At 55.9% G+C, this 20165-nt stretch overlaps 1 protein-coding gene across 1 annotated transcript; it reads left to right on the plus strand.

The window, feature by feature from the left end:
- Nucleotides 1–5072: 5072 nt before the first annotated feature.
- Nucleotides 5073–15685, plus strand: LOC115637747 (digestive cysteine proteinase 2-like). Its single transcript, XM_030539318.1, has 11 exons — nt 5073–5124; nt 6473–6529; nt 8009–8101; nt 8896–9068; nt 9746–9986; nt 10891–11092; nt 11882–12075; nt 12657–12748; nt 13344–13505; nt 14453–14642; nt 15498–15685. Exons 1-11 carry the CDS (start codon nt 5073–5075, stop codon nt 15683–15685), a joined length of 1644 nt encoding a protein of 547 aa, XP_030395178.1.
- Nucleotides 15686–20165: the final 4480 nt, after the last annotated feature.

Consider the following 20165-nt stretch of genomic DNA (forward strand, 5'->3'; position numbering starts at 1 on the left):
TGCTGGGAGTCAGGACTCCTGGGTTCTATCACAGCTCAGAGAGGGGAGTAGGGTGGAGCGGGAGGAGGGGGAAGCTGGGAGTTACGACTCCCCCATTCTCTTTTGTTCTGCCACTTTTCTCCATCTGCGCCGGGGGACAGGAACCCTCCTCTCCCCGGGGAGGTTTAGAAGCTCAGATGCTTTGAGATCCCAGCTGGATGGTGCTAAAAGTGCCCATCCTCTGGGATAATAATATTTCCTAGAGCCAACTGACAATTTTTCAAGCAAAAAGAACCCAGGAGTCCTGACTCCCAGACCCCCCTGCTCTAACCTTTACACCTCATGCCCACCCCAGAGCCAGAAAGAAAACCCACAAATGCTAGCTGCAGCCCTCCTGTTCCAGCTACCAGATGAGCTGTGTGTAGCTGTGTGTTGGCCAGAGCTGCACCCATCCCTGTATCTATCCAGCCGGGATCTCAGTGCCACGCCATGGTCCTGCCAGGATGGGGATATTCACAGTTTGGTGTCCCCAGCCTGGTCCGAGGTTTGCTTGGGGTTCCATGTGCCATTTCACTCATACTAGGAGGCAGGATGTGGGCACCTGGGCCCCACGGAGCAGGTGAAGAGAGGTCCTGATTCCTGTCCTATGAGAGGATCTCCATGTGGATGGGCTGTGAAGATAGGAGGAATCTGGAACCATTTAACCCTGCCGGGGCCCCAGGGGAGGAGCAATCTCAGGAACCCAAAACCTGGCTGCCAAGGCTGGAGCAGGCCCCAGGATGCTGAGTGCCTCCCAGCCTGGCCTGGGGAATGAGGTCTCATGGGAAACTAAGGGGAGCAGCTAATGTTACTTAGAGACCCCGGGGAAGAGCTGGGAATGCCCAGAGGGACTCAGACGCCACATGTGGGGCTGGAGGAAACATTGGAGCAGGGCTTAGAGGCTTAGAGTCCCATCAATCTGATTACCCTCTTGCCTGCTTCTTTACAATATGACTCGGAAGGGTCAGATGCTTTGCTCCCAGCACTTCTATAGCAGAAGCAAAGGGTTCGAGAACCTGTCAGTAGCCAGGAATCTGACAAAAACACTTAGAGGTTCTGACCCACGAGTGCTCCCCTGCTCTAACCACTGGACTTCATTTCTCTCTTAGAGAAAGGGGCAAAAATGGGGAGGCGCACTGCCCCCTTCTGGAGAGGATAAGCCTCGCAAAGAGAGAGAGCGTGTGTATGTGTGTGAGTGTGTGTGTGTGTGGTCTTCTCTAGGTGATTCAAGTGTCCTGCATTGAACCGACCATGCTGGAAAGGAGCTGGTCCATCCAGAAAGGGGCCTGCTGGGAATGTCTCTGCCCAGTCCTGACAGTAGACACCTGTAAGGGAAACAAATCATTCTGGATCATATGCCACCTGGCCCTGTCTGGTGGAATCGCCCCACGGGCTGGGCCGCTGAGCAAATTGCTGCCAGGAGCCACCAGGGAGGGGCGGATCCAGTGTCCAGAGAATTTCACCCAGGGGAATGAGGAGCCAGAGTGTCATGTTCCAGGGTGACTTAGGAGCCTATCTCTGATTGACCCTCCTGGGTGACTTTTGAAAACTGGACTTAGGTTCGAGAGTTAGCCCGGACTCTGCTCCCGGGGTTGCCTCATCCCCCTTCCATCCACACCAACGAGCCTCTCACCCAGGTTGGAGAGAATTTCAGCCCAAGCTGGCAGGGACAGCTGAGGGCGGCGCTCTGGTAACCCATTTGCTTTGCCACTGCTAACCTCCAGGGATCAAAAATCATGACATTGGCCCAAACGAGCATGAGATTTTTAAAGATGATACTGTGGGGGGATTGGTGGTTCCAATTTTCCCTGAGAACAATTAGTGTTGCTAAACTTACCAGGGAAGGGAATTTCGGCCTCCACTGCAGGAGTTCTCAGCCCCACATCTGCCCACCCCCCTGCCCCGCAATTAATCTTGTCCCCAACCTCCACCTCAATCTATCCCCCAGTCTCCCATCTGCTCAGCCCATTCCCCATCCCCAGATCTGCCCAGCCCCTCCCATTTCGGCCCCTGTTTCCCCCTCCCCGAGTTCAGCTCCCCCCTCCATCCCTCAGTTCAGCTCCCCTCACCACCCCCTCAGTCCGAAATGGATACCTCTGCAATGGGAACTTCTGGGAAATCTTTGGGCAGCAAAACTTTTCAAACTAGATAGAATAACATGCTAGAAAATAAACTTTAAGGAAAAGGCCTGGGCCAGAGGGTAGCCCGGGGACCTGAAAGGTCTTTTCTTTCTCTGTTTTCTAGGAGCTGGAACTGTGAGTGGAAAAAATAATCCAGAATGAATTTTGCTGAGGCTCATTAACATACCATGTGGAAGAAGACTCCAACCTCTGGCCTATATTCCCATTGTTCCTCTAGACCGTCCGACACTGGACTCTGGCAATGGTGTTGTGACTACAGAATCCCCCGCTGGCCACTGCAATAGCAACAACCCGTGACAGCTGCACAGATAGGGGCTGCCTTTCAGCGAGGCCAGCTGCACCTTTGGCCCCGTTCTCCCCTGCGTCAGTCTCTTGCCTTGCGATCCCCAAGCACCACTGCCGGGGGCAGCTCCTGCTGTTCCTCGTGCCCTTGACTTTGCCCAGAGCGGTTCCTGGTGATACACCACTAGCGTAGCACTTCGCCGGAAATGCTCGGAGGGTTTATTGCTATGAGGCTCAGCAGATATTTTAGCCCTTCCAATTAACGAACGGAAGAGCCTGACTCCATCGGCGCCCGTCCTCTTGAGCAGCCCTGACAACCACCTTCCAGGGAAATGACCTGCATGTGCTAATGCAATGAGTCCCTGCAGCTTCCTGGCTGCCAGAGACAAGGTGACCTGGACTCAGATCCTGTGGCTGGTGTGAGAGGCTTCATGGCATCAAATCAGTTACTGAAGAATCTGGGCATCTATTCCCCCTCTCGGCTAGTTGTCTCTTGCCTTGAACTTAGATCCTAAGCTCTTTGGGAAATGAACTGTCTTTACGGGGCCTAGCACAACGGGGCCGGGTTCTTGGCTGATGGCCAGATGCTCCCACAATGCAAATATATCAGTATTAATTCCTGAGGATGCTCTTAAAATCAACAGCTCAAATTTCCGCTTTCACTCGCATTGCTGTAAAGGCCAAGTATTTCCATGGACCTCAGCGGAATCACACCAGCTTTACACCTGGGAAACAGAGCAGAATTTGGCCTGAATTAATTCTGAGCATAAGCATGAGCTGGGCGGATCTGGCGGAAAGAGCAGAGTTCTTATCTTCTATGTTTGGGGTTCTGAGGAACATACTGATTCAGCTGGCAGAGAAAGTGCTTGCCAGTGGCCTTGGCATGGAAACCATCTGTAGCAAGTGGAGGGAGCGAAGGCTACCTGAGAATTAGTTATTAAGCATTTTCCTTTTTCTGCATTCTTTATTAGAATTAGACCAGCTGTTGCCACGAACTGAAAGCTCAGGGATGAGTCAGACACAAAGCATTCAGCATCTCTCCAAGATCAGGGTTCATGGGGCATGGGGATCAGCCTGGATGATTCTACAGAGATTCTTGGCATCCTGTTTTGGACCCCACATACAGCACGGAGCCAAATTGCCAAAGGGGGCCACCAATTTTGGGTGCCCCCAAGCTGACTTCAGATGCCTAGCACCTCAGAAAATCTATGGTGTCTCAAGTTGCCCCCCTCACCCCAACTCATATCCCCAAAATGTCTGCTGTTAATGCCTAGAGAGATGGGTAAGCCCAGGCTGCAGAAGGACAAATCGCATTCTCCTCAACTGCTGGTTCCAGCAGCAGATGGAAACAAATTGTGTGGAAGAAAGAAATGAGTTGGGGGTCTTGAAGGAGCAATAGCCTGGGGTGACACAACAATCTATTTGTCTCCGACACTGTGACCAAGTGGGAATGTTCTTAATGGTTTCTCTGAATACTGTGTGAGTGCCTCAGTTTCCCCTATGCAGTTCTTAAGTATCTAGGTGGTGGGATAAGGGTGCATGATTGTTACAGAGTCCTAGAGGGCCAGTGTGACGCTGTCTGCACAGAGAATGGCTGACACCCTGTCTCCTGGCAACTGATGGCCTGGGTCCCTCCCCTACAAAGGTGCCAACTGAAGGTGTTGGAGCACAAAGAGACCAGGTGACCTCCTGGCCCAGGGAAAGAGACAAAGACCAGAGGAGGGGCTGGAGAGTTTCAGTTTGGAGCTGGCTGGGGAAATGGAGTGGGGGCCAGATGGGGCTCTGGCCTCCCTGGCCCCAAGATGAACCCGTCTAAGGGGTCCTGATCTCTGTACCGACAAGCTCTGTTTTGGACTGTGTTCCTGTCATCTAATAAACCTTCTTTTTCACTGGCTGGCTGAGAGTCACAACTGCAGAACTGGGGTGCCCACTGGCTTCTCCAGGACCCCGCCTGGGCAGACTCGCTGTGGGAAGCGCACGGAGGGACAGAGGATGCTGAATGCTCCGAGGTCAGACCCAGGAAGGTGGAAGCTGTGTGAGCTTCTTGCTCTGGAGACAGTCTGCTCCCAGAGAGGAGGCTCCCCCAGAGTCCTGCCTGGCTTCGTAGGGAGTAGTTCTAGAGCATCGCCCTGTGACTGACGCCCATCACTGTAGTATGGAAACACTGGGCAAGTGAGATCTGCACGGTGAGATCCAGAATGTGCGGCGCAGATTGCAGAGACTCGAGCATGACCAATTTCTAGAGCCTGTTCGTCCCCGCGAATGGACGTTTCCAAGGTCTTCGAGTCATCCATCCCCACACACACCACTCCCCAGCCCAGGGACGGCTTCTTTTGGCCTTGATCTGTCCTGTAGTGATTGTCTTTCCATGGGCACATGCTGAGCCGCTGCTTCAAACGCTGGACCTGCAGCAGCCAATAGGCTGGGTGCAAAGAAAGGACCAGGCCCTGCCCCTTCTCAATTCTTGAATTCAGCAGCATTTCTTTAACCCACCCATGTGGCAGGGCCGACTTTTCCCATTGGTTGACAGAGTCCCGGTGATTTACATCCAGCCTCTTTTTTAGGGGGCTTCTGGGAGGTTTGGCTTGCAAAGCGGGAGCAGGAGAGTGCCTGGCCGCATGTGCTGCACCCATGGCGATCTTCGGGTGGATGCTGATTCTCCTGTGGTGGAGCTGTTGCTCAGGTGAGTTTATTTCCCTGTTAATCCCGCCCCACCTTGTACTTTGGAGGCTATTGAAAAGGCACCAGGAGTGTGGTACTGGGCTATCTAGCCTAACCCCGGAGTGCTTGGTCCAAGAAAGCGGGGAAGGATAGTTCAGTGGTTTGAGCATTGGCCTGCTAAACCCGGGGTTGTGAGCTCAATCCTTGAGGGGGCCACTTAGGGATCTGAGGCAAAAATCAGTACTGGTCCTGCTAGTGAAGGCAGGGGGCTGGACTCAATGATCTTTCAATGTCCCTTCCAGCTCTAGGAGATTGGTATATCTCCTATTATAATATTGCATTGTTCACGGTGCTTGCTGTCCTTTCCATGACTCCAGAGGCCAGGCCCCAACTGAGGGAGGCAGCCTGGGGGCTGCGTCAGGCTGGCAGCTAGCGGCTGTGAGCCCTATGGGGGCTGTCTGCCTCCAGCAGCCTCTGTAAAGAATCCCCCTTTATAGCCAGGCCCACCAAGTTCTGTCTCTTCTCTGAGGGCCATAGCCTGCCCTGGGGCCAGTGACACTCAGGGTGTGGTGGGAGTTTTCCCCTGCAGAAAGGAGGGGAGCAGGGGGTAGGAACTGAAAATCCAGGGAGTCTCTGGGGCCTCCCTCATTCTGACCTGGGCAGAGATATTCCCATCCACGGGAGGTGCAATTGCTTGCTGGGACAGTGAGTGCTGACGTGAAGCAGCCTCTATCCACCAAGGGTAGCCAAGGACTTAGCCCACACCCTGGACTCTCTGGGAGTTTCAAGTGTGCATGATCACCAGGACCGGTGACTTGGTCTGGGGGAGTGGGACCAGCAGGCATGGCATGGTGTGTAGAGTCATTAATTCTGGGGTCTAGCCCCTGCACTGCTTTGGGGGGAGGGAGCGCTCCTACACAACTCTAGCACCCTGGCCGGGCCACGCTCATCTTCTCTTCCCTTGTCTGTGTGCATAGATGCTGGAACTAGGGCGTGCTGCTGCACCCCCGGCTTGAAGTAGTAATAACAACCCAAATCCCTGGCTTCTGCCTTCAGCACCCCCACTATAAACCTTGTTCCAGCCTGCGTGTGAGCCCCAGGCATCTGGGAATCGTTTCAGGAGGTCACATCCCCAGCTTGGGATTCTCAGGGAGTCAAGAGCTTGTTAATGGGTCACCTCAGGTGATGAGCTACTCAGATGTCTAACTCCCTGCCAGCTGGACTGCTCCTTGCACTGGGCTGGGATAGATACCGTGCACGGCCCCCACAAAGCTGTGCAGGCTTCGTGTCCTTTCAGCTCCCCTGGGCTGGTCTTGGTGGGGAATGAAGTGGCTGCCAGTAAGGGTAATAAGATGACCCTTCTCTTCCAGGAGCTGAGGGCAACCTGCAGCCTATCCCCAAGTTCGGAGATGTCTATCATGTTACAGGTAATGCTCCAGGAGTGGGCTTAACCCTGTGTGTTCTGGGGGCTGTCCCAGGGAGTTGGTGTCTTAAGGGTGGGAGTTCTGAGGCTTAATTAGCATTTGCAAAGTGCTTGGAGATCCTGGCTGGAACGTGCTGTAGAATCACCAAGGGACAGATTTTCACAAGTATTTAATGCAAATAGAGGCTGCCTTAGGTTGGGTACCTAACTCCCCCTGGAAATCAATGGGAGCTAGTGAGGTGCTTATCTGCAGCTGTGGGCACCTAAATACCTTTGAAAATGTGGCCCAAAGTACTTTCGCAGGGCAGAAGTGGGGCTCGGCTCCAAGTCAAGTTTAGCCTGGCATCTGGGTGCAAGGGTTGGGTGGGGAGGGGGTTAGCTCTTCTCTTGAGCTGTTAGACATATTTGGCTTGAGAAATCAGTCCCCTCCAGGTCTGGGATGTGTTCCAGCCACCAAAGCTGCAGAGCTGGGTCTCGGATTCAAATCAGATCCCCCAGCCACACAATGCAAAGGAGTGCAGCTTTAAGGCCCTGTTAGAATACTGTTGTCCAGGTTTGTTCCAGCTGTATATTTTGAAAGACGGTTGCACCTCCTGTATTTGCAGGGGTCTGGCGAAGGTCTGTGTTTGAATGCCACACTCCCGTGTAAGATTCCAAAGAGCAGGGAGGAAAGTAATTCTGTAGAAGCCGAGATATCACCTTGCACACTCAGAGCTGCAAGCTCAAGTGCCACAAAGGCAGGAGAAGGCTGGTGTGTTCCCTCCACCCTGTTCTCATCAGTTTGGTTTCCAGGACTGCAAACATTATGCACTGCAGTACAGCTCTTTGGGGGCCGAGAGAGGAGCCTTCCACTCCCATTTCTCAGTGCACTAGGAAGGAGGTGCATGTAATCTAGTTCAACGACATCTTGAAACAACCTTAGATCCCCCCCGTCCCCACCTCTAGCCCCTTTTGGACCCTGGCAAAATGAGCTTTTTCGCCTCGGGAGTGGTTTGGACAGGACCCCTATTGAGACGAACTTACAACCTCCTCCTAGCTGGGCAAGGACCCTGGGCCCCCTCCCAACAAGCTCTCACTAGAAAGGATGTCTCTGGCAACTGAAATTTACCTCTGTGCTGCCCCATTCCCCCCAACCCCACTCTGTCGTGAATTCGCAGCCCTTAATGATTTGCTGTGCAAATGCTGAACCACAAAACCAGCTTAGAGAACATTGGGCCAACCCCTTACTTGGCTTTTATACCTTCAGGGAGAGTTTGCCTGGGTACAGGGTGAGCTGGGGCTCAGGATTAGGCTCCTGTGTTTAAAATCAGCAGGTGGGTTGCTCTTAGCTGCCCCTGCATTGGTCCTGCAGCTGGGGAGCGCTGTCTGACTGTATGGACGAGGCTGGCACACCATCGCTAAAGCGATTAACTAGAGATATGACTTGGTCCCTCGGTCTCTATGGGACAGGCTAACCTGGCTCCTGTCACCTTGTGTCTTGCAGGGGTTATCAGCCTGCCCTATGCTGAAATCAATGAGCCCTTCGAAGCCTGGTACAACCTGAGCGGAGGCCAGAGCCGCATCCAGTACTACCACGGTAGGTCACCTGGATACTGTTGGGGTAGCGGTCCAGGGAGGCAGCGTCCTTTTCCCCTTACACACAGTGAATAGATTACCCATGTCTGGCTGCACGGCCAGGCTCTCTCCTCTGAGTGCAGCTAGTGCTGTGGATGGGTCTCTGTCTCAGCACGCCTGGAGAGGCAGCGTCTGGGCCACGGCCCTGCAGGCTACGACGAGATCAGTTTAAGTTCTGTGGTGCCGATAAACTGAGCTTCTGGGGTGTAGCAAGGAGCTTAGGATCTGGCCCCAGCATGTTACCAGAGCTGAGGTCCTGACGCAGGCAGCCCCCCAGTGAAGCCCGGGGGTGGCAGAGAGGGAAATCCAAGCCAGGATGCTTGCGATTAGGCCCATAACTCTAGTTTATTCTGTGATTCTTTGCTAAAAGGTGGTTAATGGCTTCAGGTCACAGCTGCTTCAACTAAACTGGCCACCCTCCCCTGTCCAGCAAGCCGGCTTCTCCTCTCCATGCCTGCCAGCAGCACACCAGGGCAGCACCATTGGCGAACGAGTGCTGAGCAGGAGGGGAGCACCCTTGAGCACCCCATTTACTCCTACTTAGCAGCTTGGGGGAGTCCCACTAGTCCCACTGCAGTGAATGCTGGGGCTACCTCTAGCCCCCGGCATGGCCCTCGTCTCCCAAACGCCTGTCGCTCAGCACAGAGTGACGCTTGCCTCTGTTATGCTTCCCATTGCCCTCAGGGAGGGCGTGGGCGCCCGCAGCACTGCTGTAGCCCTCTGTGGTAACTGCTTGCCCTGGGCGCGTCCCTGCAGGCCAAGTGATCACGTACCAGCTTGGCTCTGTGCAGCCATTCGGCGCCAGTTTCAAGGTGACCCCAGAAACCACAGAAACCCAGGTGAATGTTCGGAAGTGCTTCCGGGTCAATGGCACGGCCGGGGATCTCATCAGCCCGCAGAGCGTCTTCCCCCGCCTGGACGGCTTCAAGGTGAGCCCATGTCTCACGGGACCTGCCAAAGAAGGGCCCCGGATGCCAGGCATCCTGCTTGGCGAATGGGGTCTCCTTTCCCCTGCCCCCCGAGGAGACCCTTTAGCTACCTCGCCCTGCTCCATAGCACAGGGCCATTGGCACACGCGCCATGGGGCTCTGCGGCAGACTAGTGCATGATGGGTAATAGCGCCAGCACACCTCTTCCCCTGGCAGCGATGTGACAAGCCCAGGGCCAAATCCAGCCCTGCCCTAAGCATGGTGCATTGCCACTCAAGTCGGCGGAGCTCGTGCCAGGGCTGGCTGTGGGTCAAACTGTCCCTCCCATGGGTGCGCAAGTGGAAAGGGGTCCGGGGAAGCCTGCCCCCATCCCCCTGTACACCCTGAGCACGGGCCCGGGTTAATCAGCTGAAGGGGGATCGGGACTTCCCCCTTTGTGTGCCCCTGGGGAGAATGTCCCCACAAGAGGGGGGGTCTAGACTGCCAGCCCCGAGGCGTGAGCTTGGGTGACTGCTGTACAGGGAGCCTCAGTCCTGCGGCTCAGAGTGCACACAGCTGCTGGCCAGGACGCCGCGGGCAGCGCCTCGCGTGTGCACCGTGTAGGATCTCTTGCTCCGGCAGTTAGCTGTCCCGCCTCATCCGGAAACACCGCCCCTAATGCCTCGCTGCCTCCCCAGCCCGTGCGGGAGGAGTCCTACAAAGGGCAGCTCTGCACCGTGCTGCAGAGCGTGTCCTACTGGGGCCGGAAGAAGAACGTCTACACCCTGTGGGTGGCCAGCTCCGCCGACGGCCCCGTGCCCGTCCACTACGAGATGCGGGGCTTCAACAGCCTGCTGGGCTCCCACTACGACAAGTACGAGATCGACTACAGCGGCTTTGCCCGCAGCTACCCGGCCGAGGTCTTCAGCCTCCCACACGGTAAGCGCACTGCTGCCCTGGGCTTCCGCCACCCCACCCATCACTGCAGCATGGGACTGTAGATCCAGGTGAGACACTGCCCATCCCCTCCATACCATGCGTGCGCTTCTGGCTACAGCAATACCCAGCCACGCCGCAGGCCAACACCAGGCAAAGGGTTTGGTGAACATTGATGTAACCCTCCCCTCCCCCCACAACTCTAAGGGAATTACTCCAGATTAACAGCCATGTACCAGCACAATCTGGCCTACTCTCTGCCTATAGGCCAACCACAACTTTATACTGCAGCTAGAAGTGAACTTGTGAAGATGCAGCTTGATCTATGATTGGACAGAGAGAGTGTCCAGCGGAGGGCAACGAAAATGATTAGGGGGCTGGGGCACATGACTTACGAGGAGAGGCTGAGGGAACTGGGGTTATTTAGTCTGCAGAAGAGAAGAGTGAGGGGGGATTTGATAGCTGCGTTCAACTACCTGAAAGGGGGTTCCAAAGAGGAGGGATCTTGACTGTTCCCAGTGGTACCCGATGACAGAACAAGGAGATATGGTCTCAAGTTGCCATGGGGGAGGTTTAGGTTGGATATTAGGAAAAACTTTTTCACTAGAAGGGTGGTGAAGCGCTGGAATGGGTCATCTAGGGAGGTGATGGAATCCCCATCCTTAAAAGTTTTTAAGGCCTGGCTTGACAAAGCCCTGGCTGGGATGATTTAGTTGGTGTTGGTCCTGCTTTAAGCAGCGAGTTGGACTAGATGACCTCCTGAGGTCCCTTCCAACCCTGATCTTCTATGATCAGATACAGTCAATCCTGCTCTTGATAACCTCTGCCCTGCCAGTCTGCTCCAGGGATAATCTGTGCCTGCCACAAACTTGTCCATAACCGTTGTTTCTGCTTCTGTCCTTTCTAGGTCTAAAATGCGAGCACTGGCCCGGCGCAGGGCCGGAGCATCAGATCCTGGCCAATCCAATGCAGGAATTTGTCGGGAGAATTAGAGAAACAGACAGAGTCCATCACCGGCTGTTCCACCACTACAGGGAGAAGTTCAGGAAAACGTACCGCACCGAGAAGGAGATGGAACACAGGAAACGTACCTTCATCCACAACATGAGGTACGGGGCTATCTGAGAACGGCAAGGAGGAACAAGAGGGTTTTTTTAAACATCTCAAGGAATGTTTCTCAATGAAGCAAAAAACTGGTTGCTTGATAGAAATGTCTTCTAATAACCATGGAAGAGACTCCTGCCTGGCCTGTGTGGGGCTGTGCTGGGGTACTCTCTTGATGTGCCCTCATGTTGTATGCCTGGAACGAACCCAGGACACAGCATGACTGTGATTTTTGGTTGCTGTTCTTTGGGTGCACAGTTCGAGAGTTCGGGACTCTCGGCCCCCGCTGAAAATCCAGCCCCAAGTGTCTCCAGCTGGGCACCCAAAAAAATCCAGGGGTTGGGGTTGGAAAGTTTGGCTGCAAACCCCTGGCCTCTCTCACCACATGTGGGGCAGCCCCAAGCTGAGGGAACTCCCTAGACCACTAGAAGTGAGGCAGGCTGAGTCTCTTGCATGACATTCCCCCCCTACCCAAGAGCAGCTTAGAGGGTCTGCATCATGGCCCATGGAACCTGACCCAGATACTGTCCCAGGCCCTTCCCTTTCGTTACAGGGCTGAGCTTCTCCAGGCTTCAGGCTAGGGGTCTCCAATCAGCTACCCTCAGCAGGTGGGAGGAGGAGGTGGCTTCTTCTGGGATTGCTTCTCCCATGCGCCCTGGCATGGCTAGGAGCCTCCCATGCCCATGATGATTTTTGGTTTTTGGGGTTACTGGCTGCTGGGAGGGTGGCCACAAGCCAGTGCTGCTGCCTGCTGCCTGGCTCTCCCTCTCTTAACATCATCCATCCCCTCCCAGGTACATCCACTCCAAGAATCGGGCCAACCTGCCCTACAAGCTGGTGCTGAACCACCTGGCCGACCGCACCCCAGAGGAGATGGCCGTGCTGCGGGGGCGACTAAAGAGTGGGGCCCCCAACAATGGGCAGCCGTTCCCGTCCGAAGCATACAAGAGCCTCGTCCTACCAGAGAGCCTGGACTGGAGGCTGTACGGTGAGCGAGACAGGCCAGGCTCTGCCTCTCATGGTAACCTGGCAGTGGTGTAGCAGGGAGTCCAAGCGATGCCTACGGGGCTTTCATCTGGAGCCGCTGCATAGGACAGGCTAAGAAGGGAAACAGGTCCCAGAGAAAACTAGCTCTGAGGCACTGAGAGTTCCCTGCCTCCTCCTGACCAGAGCTAGCATAACCCAAACTAAGGGCACAGGCCTATGTCTCTCTCTAGCGACGCGCCATAGGGTTCCCTACCTCCTCCTGACCAGACCTAGCGACACCCAGACTAAGGGCACGGGCCTATGTCTCTCTCTAGCAACTGGGCCATAGAAGAGGGTTTGAGTCTCACACGGCCTCCACCTAATGGAGCATGTCTTTTAGCTCAGGCAGTAGCGGTGGCTGTTTTAAGCTCTGAGGGTCCCAGGTTCAAGCCCCACAAAGGGCCAAAGTGGGGTCAGTTACTCTCTGCGAAAAGGAACTTTCCCGCAAAATGGCCACTTTCCCATGGAAGAATGTGGGAAACATGAAAAACCCCAAATTACCTCACTGCAAACGCCCCTGCCCTGTAACCTCTCCCTCCCCAGGCGCCGTGACCCCAGTGAAGGACCAGGCCGTGTGTGGCTCCTGCTGGAGCTTTGCTACCACCGGGGCGATGGAGGGGGCCCTGTTCCTCAAGGTGAGAGCCCAGCTGCCTTGCGTATCTAGGGAGGAGCAGTGCAGAGTCTCCGAGGCAGGCTGGGGTATCGGAGCCCACACCCACTTCTCAGGCTCCTGCCACTAGTCTGGATCCTCTGGGCTGGAGAATCCACCCCTCTGGCCGAGCTGCACGGGCCTGGTAGTTGAGGTTGGAGCCCTGAAGGGGAACATGGCCTTGCTCCATGCCACGGGTGACCTCTGGCACCTGATCAAGAGGAGCTACTAGATGTGGAGCATGGTGTGTCTGGTCCTGCTAGACACAACATGCCTGGGAAGTGGAGGCCACCCCTTACTGGGGAGAGGAAGCAATTGGGGGGGGAGAATCATCCTTGAATGGGACAGTGGGCAGACGGGCACACTCCAGTGACCCCCCTCCCCCCATGCGCAGGCCCTGGGTGGAGGCAGTGCCCAGATGGAACCTTTGGTTCTTTTGGCTGGAGGAGGGAGACAACTAACCCCTCTGTGAGCCGGGGGTTGGGGGGGAGCCCCAACCCCCATCTCCTCTGGGCTTTGTGCATTACTGGGACGCTGGATATCTCGGCCGGGACCCTGACTTTCTCCCGGTTGCCCCCCAGACTGGAGTGCTGACCCCGCTGTCCCAGCAAGTCCTGATCGACTGCTCCTGGGGCTTCGGGAACCACGCCTGCGATGGCGGCGAGGAGTGGCAGGCATACGAGTGGATCAAGAAGCACGGTGGCATCGCCAGCACCGAGTCCTACGGGCCGTACATGGGCCAGGTGAGCGCTGGGCCGGCGTCGGAGGAGAGCCCAGAGCCGTTTGGGGGAAGATTCTGGGAAGGGCTTCGGGGCACTGGGCACCCTCGTGCCTGCTGTCTCCATGGGGGGTTGAGGGTGCTTCGTACCCTATCTGGGGCCACTTCAGACACTGCCAGGCCTGTCAGAGGCAAGACGGCCTTGTGGTTAAATCAGGCTACCTCTGTGACCCCAGGCAGCTTGCCCCCAGGTGGACTGAGCAGGGCCGGATTTCCATTAGGCACAGCAGGCCCGTGCCTAGGTGTGCCTTGCCTCTGTAAAACTGGGGGCAACACACAGGGGAGCGGTAGGCGGGGGTGGTGGTGCTGAAGATGCTGTGCTTAGGGGTGCGTAAGGTGTAAATCCGGCCCTGGTGCTGAGCAGCTGCAGAGTCCCCTGCCATCCAGTGCAGACGGAGGTGCTGAGCACCTCCAGACCGCCGCCCTCCTTCCCTGCCTCAGCTCTGTGCTCATTCAATGGACTCAGCTCTGCCCTGCGTCCCAGGCTGACTGAAATGTCACAGTGCCGGGGGCTGCGTCGGTACCCAGACAGGAGAGCGGCAAGGCTGGCACTCCCACCCTGCAGCCCCTCGTGCAAGAGCGGGACTTCTCCCGCGTGAGCCGCTCCATTGAACTTGAGGAGATGATGGCTGTGTGTGGTCAGAGCCTGCGTGACTGCTGTCACTGACTCATCCTAACCCTGGCAGGGGCTGGAAGGGGCCTGTGTAGACCCAAACCCCTGATGCAGGATGGGAGAGATTTGGGTTTAGTGTTTCTCCGGCAGGACCAGTGAAAGTTCCTCCTTAGCCTGCCTTGTCTGCTCTGCCATGATATCTAGATGGTGCCATGCAGGCGTCTGGCTGAAGGGCAGGGCTCTGGATTTGGCTGCAGTAACCATGTCACCCAGTTCTCGCACCGGTCTTTCCCCTCCAGAATGGGTACTGCCACTACAACCAGTCTGAGCTCATAGCCAAGGTCGCTGGCTACATCAATGTAGACCCCGGGAACGTCACCGCCCTGAAAGCGGCGCTCTACAAGCACGGGCCGGTGGCCGTGAACATCGACGCCTCCCCCAAGTCCTTTGCCTTCTATGCCAACGGTGTCTACTATGAACCTGCCTGCGGTGAGTCTGGGGGTGCGCCGGGGCTCTGCTGGGGGAGGACTTTGCTTGTCTCGAATTGGACAAAGCCAGGTTCCCTGCGGGCAGAAGCAGCTGCATTGATTCCCACCACAGCTCGATCAGACCCGTGGTGCATCTCGTCTAGGATGGATCCTGTTAATTAATCATAACATCACACAGCCTTGTGATTGTGTTACTTCCCTTGGCCTCCATGTGTTCCTGTGAGCTCCAGATCTAACAGGGGTAACTCTGCTGAACTGTGACTGGAGCCGCCAGGGCCAGGTCCTCGAGGGTGCAACATAACATCACTAAAACTAACTTTCAATAAAAACAAAGGCTACAGTCCCATCCCCCCCCACCTGCTTCAGAGGGAGGAACAAGAAACTCCTCATGGAACAACCTACCCATGGGGGGAGCTTTTACGCTAGCCCCATACAGAACGTGACTGCCTACTGCCCTAATGCAGGAGGATTCAGAACTCTTATCTTTTATCCTGCCTAACCTAACTGGGGATGTTCCTTCTCTATGTCCAATCTGTGAACTCTTGCTAAACTCCTGGCCTCCGGGATATCCTGTGGCAATGAGTTCTGCAGGCTAATTAGGCATGGCATTAAAAAGCATGTTATAAAATGTTTCCTTTTTTAATTCATTGGGCAGCCCTTGTTCCTGGGTGGCATTGACCTTCCCTCCCACTCAACACTAACTCCTGTAAGGCAGTCATACGATGAATATAGGAAGACATGTAGGGAGGTACCTCTGCACAGGGCATGGCCTGCTGGCCTCCTGCAGGCAGGATCCCACAGCCCAGTCTCTCACCTCCCAACAGAAGGAGGCTAAGTCTCCTCTCCTTTCTCCTAGGAAACAAGAGCACAGAGCTGGACCACGCGGTGCTCGCCGTAGGCTACGGAGTCCTGCAAGGGGAGAGCTACTGGCTCATCAAAAACTCCTGGTCCACCTATTGGGGTAATGCCGGCTACATCCTCATGTCCATGCGGGACAACAACTGCGGGGTGATGACGGCGGCAACGTACCCCATCCTGGCCTGAGCGTGGACGCTGCATGCAGGGCCTGTTCCCCCAGCCTTGCCTGAGAGACCAGCTAGCCCTGGGGAGAGAGACCCACTCAGCTGTCTCTGGCTGAACTCTCACTAGACTCCAGTTACCTGAACCGCTCAGAGGCCTGACAGCAACTCTCTGGCTGGGGCAGATCACTCCTGGAGTGTTGCTTTAATACCCACATACCTTCAGCTGATTCCCTTAAGGCCCTGTGAGAGGCTGGGTGGTCTCCAAGCTGAGGGGCCCCCTGCACCTCGCACCACCTTGGAACAGATGCTCCACAAGGCAGGGACTGTGCTGATGTGTGTCTGTGCATCACGGACACCTGCCACAGTCACCGTGCTTATAGCGTGTCAAGCGGTGAGTGGGTGGAGGGCAAGCCACAGACGCTGGGGGCAGAGGGAGAGCTAAGCATGGCTGCTACTGAGTGATGGGGCTAGATGCCAGCACAGCTGGCGTCTCTGCTACACTGCGCAGCAGAAGGCTGCTGGATGCATGGAGAGCACCAGGACAATAAACTCTAGGGGAGAAGTTTGCCGTGTCTGTGTGTTTGGGGGTGGGTGGGGGAGCTGGGGGAAGCAGGGTTTGGCTGTGTCTTGCCCTCACTGCTGCCTGACTCTGCCCCAGGGAGCGGAGCAGGGCCCCCCTCCTGCTGGGGGCAGTCACAAGGCAGGGCACGTAGCACCTCTCAAAACTCAGCGTTCCTACAATGCTGCGGGTGCCTCTCCATGGGAGGGGTGAGGGGAAAGGCCTGGCAGCGCAGGGCTCCTCGACCCAGCACTGCCCTCGCCCATGGCTCAACCAGCCTGGCTCCTGCTACCAGCCAGACTCACTCAGCGGGGAGGGGGTGCTGTAGTTCAGTGGAGAGTCCGAACAGCTGCATGCCCCGGGCTGGCGTGAGTCAGGATTGCTCCAGGGCCAGCAGCGGAGCTGTGCCAGTTTACACCCACAGAGGTTCCGTCCTTGTGCCACAGGGTTCACTCACCTCCTTGTGGCCGCATCTGGGGATTAGCTCCACTCCAGTCTGCCACCCCCTTCTTTGCAGCGTGCCCCTCAGCCCTAGAACTCAGGATGCCCCCTCTTTGTGGTTCAGCCCTCTGGCTGGGCCACTATCGTCCTCCCCTTCCAGGGTACCAAAGTCCTCCTGGATCAGCTGTCCTCACGCCACTCCGGACAGCCTGCTGTGGAATCCTGGGCCAGCCTATTGCGCCGGGTCCGGACCCTATGCCTGCTTGCTCCCAGACCCTGTTGCCACCTATCAGGTTAATTGTGCTAACAACCTGTTCTGCCTTGGGTGGGGTGGGCCTGCCATCACCCCCTGGGTATAGGCACTGCATCACTCGGGGGTGTTCTTCCCTCCAGGGAACCCCTTGGACACAGGGTGGAGGGACACCTGCATCCAGGGGTGAAATGGCCAGTGGGGGCCTGGTCAGACACGGGCCTGTGATTTTGGGTTCAAGGAAAATTTCCAGAGTTAAGAGGACTTCCTGGGCTGGGGCTGAAGGAGAGGGCTGGGTGGGGGATCAGGTGTCCACCACAATAGTGCGGGCAAAGAGCAACGCTCCCAGGAACACACCGGCAGAGCAGGTACAGCCTGGGTTCACCTGGAGGAAAGCCCACCACTTATCAATTCAAGGAGCAACCGAATAAACATCCCAAGAACATTCTGGTTCTCCCAAAACTACTCCTGCCCCGGCTCTACCTGCCATGGGGGTGGGTGTGTGGTGCCACTGGTGTGATGAACATCACCCAAACCTCAGCCCACCAGTGGCTGGCTTATACCTGAGCTGGGGCTGACCAGAACTTTGCATACAGCTCCCCTAACAAGGGAACAAAAACCCAATTCCCTTCCAGTCTCCTCTGGCCTGCCCTGGCTCAGGACACAAAGATTTCTGATGAAGTGGGGATTCACCCATGAAAACTCATGCTCAAATATGTCTGTTAGTCTATAAGGTGCCATGGGACTCTTTGCTGCTTTTACAGATTTCTGTTTGCGCCCAGCCCCTGAACTTTGCCCCGGCCCAACTTTGCCATGCAGCATTGCTGACATATTTCCAGTAACAAAGGAACGGTGTGAGCACAGGCCGTAGCGTTCTGCGACGGGAGCGAGAAAACCAGTAAGCTGCATCGAGGAGTCCGCCCCAGAGCCCCCCTGCCCCCCCTAGTCCCCAAAATGCCCTGATGGACGTTAAGGCCGGTGCATGCACAAGTGAGCAAAACAAAAAAGCAGCCAGACTCGGCCAATTGCTGCTGCTCTTGGAAAAACAGAGAAATTCAGTGTTTGTTCAGTGGGAACAGACAGTCAGGGATCCACCCCAGCCCAGCTGTACAGGGGTGTTGCAATCATATCAATGGAGTAAGAAAGAACAAAACAGCAAGAGGCATCTAGGAGGAGGAAGTGGGGAGTGCATGGGGTTTTCCCAGCGCATCAGTGGGCAGGTCACAGCTTAGCACCAGTGACCGCGGTGGTACAGTGGTAATTGGGCAGCATCATGCAGAAGCTTGGGCCTCTACTCCCACCTCTGCCACTGACGCATGCCAGGACTCTGCGTAAACCACATCAGCACCCCAGGCCTCAGTTTACCCATCTGTAAATTGGAGCTTACAGCTGATGAGATTTCTCAGGCTTGGTTAACGTTCCCAGTGGGACACTCTGGCTGGAGTAATAGATATTGTGCTGGCTCGGAGGAGAAGTAGCTGCAGCGGGAGCCAGCTGCCTACTCTGGTTTTGTTTCAGACCCTCCGGCAGGGTGTGAGGGGGCAGCAGGGGGATTTTGATCCACGTGGGGGGCAGTGATGCTTTTCCCGGGCCAGAAGCCGCTCTGAGACGCACTTTCATTTTCTTCGGAGAGGCTGCTCGTGAGCAGGCACCCTCGAGTCACTATCTCTTTTCCTGGAACGAAAGTGAACAGGCACAGCTGAGCTGAGCATTCGCCTCTGCGGCAGGTGAGCCCTGGGGAGAAGGGCAGCGCTACCCAGGGCTCCTAGACAAGCTTCTCCTGCCGGCACTGACACCTCGAGGAAGGGGACAGCACCAGAACCTTGGAAGGAGGCTGCCGACGTGGGCCTGATTCTGATCCCCCTTGCATGGGCTTTGCACCGGTGTCACTCCAGGCACTTTAATGGAGCGGGCTTATGATTTACGCTGCTGGGACCAAGAGCAAGATGAAAGCCTGCTCCCCTCCGGCCCCAGACAGGGCTGCCTCGATTGTGCCAGAGGGCAGCTAAAGACCCCTCCGCACTGTGAGCTAAGGCAACCCCCCGGCCCCCCCGATTCCCCACCAACTGGCTGGTGGCATTTTCTCCCCGGCAGCTCCTCCTCCGCCCTCCCTCTGTTCTGGAAGCTCAATCCTGGTGCAGCATCAATAACTCCGCGAACCCCACAGCGCTGCAGAACTCCGCAGGGAGGGGAATGATCCCCGAAGCTGAAGGGCTCCTTATGCTCCCGCCGCCATCACTGGAGAGGTGTGAACCCGGAGCCACGTCCCGTCAGGCTGGGAGCTCGGCTGAGTATTTGTACAGCTCCTAGCACATTCCAGGCTGTGTCAGTGCTTAATCAGACTTCAAGGAAACCCCAGTGCTGCAAGCGGGGTGGGGTTAGTGGTGTGGGTGCTGCTCTTCCCTTTTCCCTTGGTGCTGAGCCAGTCACCTGGGGTCCTGGATCTGCGTGGTCATTCCAGGTCCAATGGCACTTTCTGCAGGGCTGGGGGTGTTAAGCTTGGTGTTCTGACCCATTTCAAGTCTGCTCCCCTAAAATATTCCTTGGCATGTCAGTTGGACACGAGATTTCCTTTACTTCCTGTCCTAAAGTGCGCTGTAGATTGTTCTGCGCTGTTAAACAGCCACCACGTTCCACCCCAGAGGTGGCTGCATGGGCTGTGTGAAGGGGCACCTGTCTATGTGGTTTGCCAAGGCCAAGGCTGTAGTGAAATGTTCTTTACAAGTTCCAGATGTTAGATAGACAGATGCTGTCCTTGGGAACGAAAGGCACCATAGAAATGTAATATTAACACACCCCGGCGAACCATCCATTTCACAGCAGCTTTGAGAGGGAGGATGGCAGGAAAGCACATGTTACCCATTTCACAGATGGGGAAAGAGAGACGCCCAAGGCCTCTGAGTGGGTCAGTGGCAGAGACAAGATTAGCATTCAGGTGCTCTGGGGCACCCAGTCCTGACCTCATTCTTGCGAGCCAGGCTGCCTTTCAAACAGGAACGAACTAACCAACCACCAGAATGCAGCCACCTCTAGGGTGGAGTGCAGCAGCTGTTCAGCAGCATGATCAGCACCACATAACAACTCAGGACAGGAAGTTCAGAAGAACCCTCCAGCTGCCTGAAACAGCAGAGGGGATTTAGTTGGGCCGAAAGCCCAAACAGAGGCTCCCTGATAGCAAGATATCACACACCACCCATGGGCATGTGTTTGGCTCCAGGAAGTAAGCCTTATCTGTAGCTACCAGGAACCACT

This window comes from Gopherus evgoodei, chromosome 20 (assembly GCF_007399415.2).
Source record: "Gopherus evgoodei ecotype Sinaloan lineage chromosome 20, rGopEvg1_v1.p, whole genome shotgun sequence".
NCBI lineage: Eukaryota > Metazoa > Chordata > Testudines > Testudinidae > Gopherus > Gopherus evgoodei.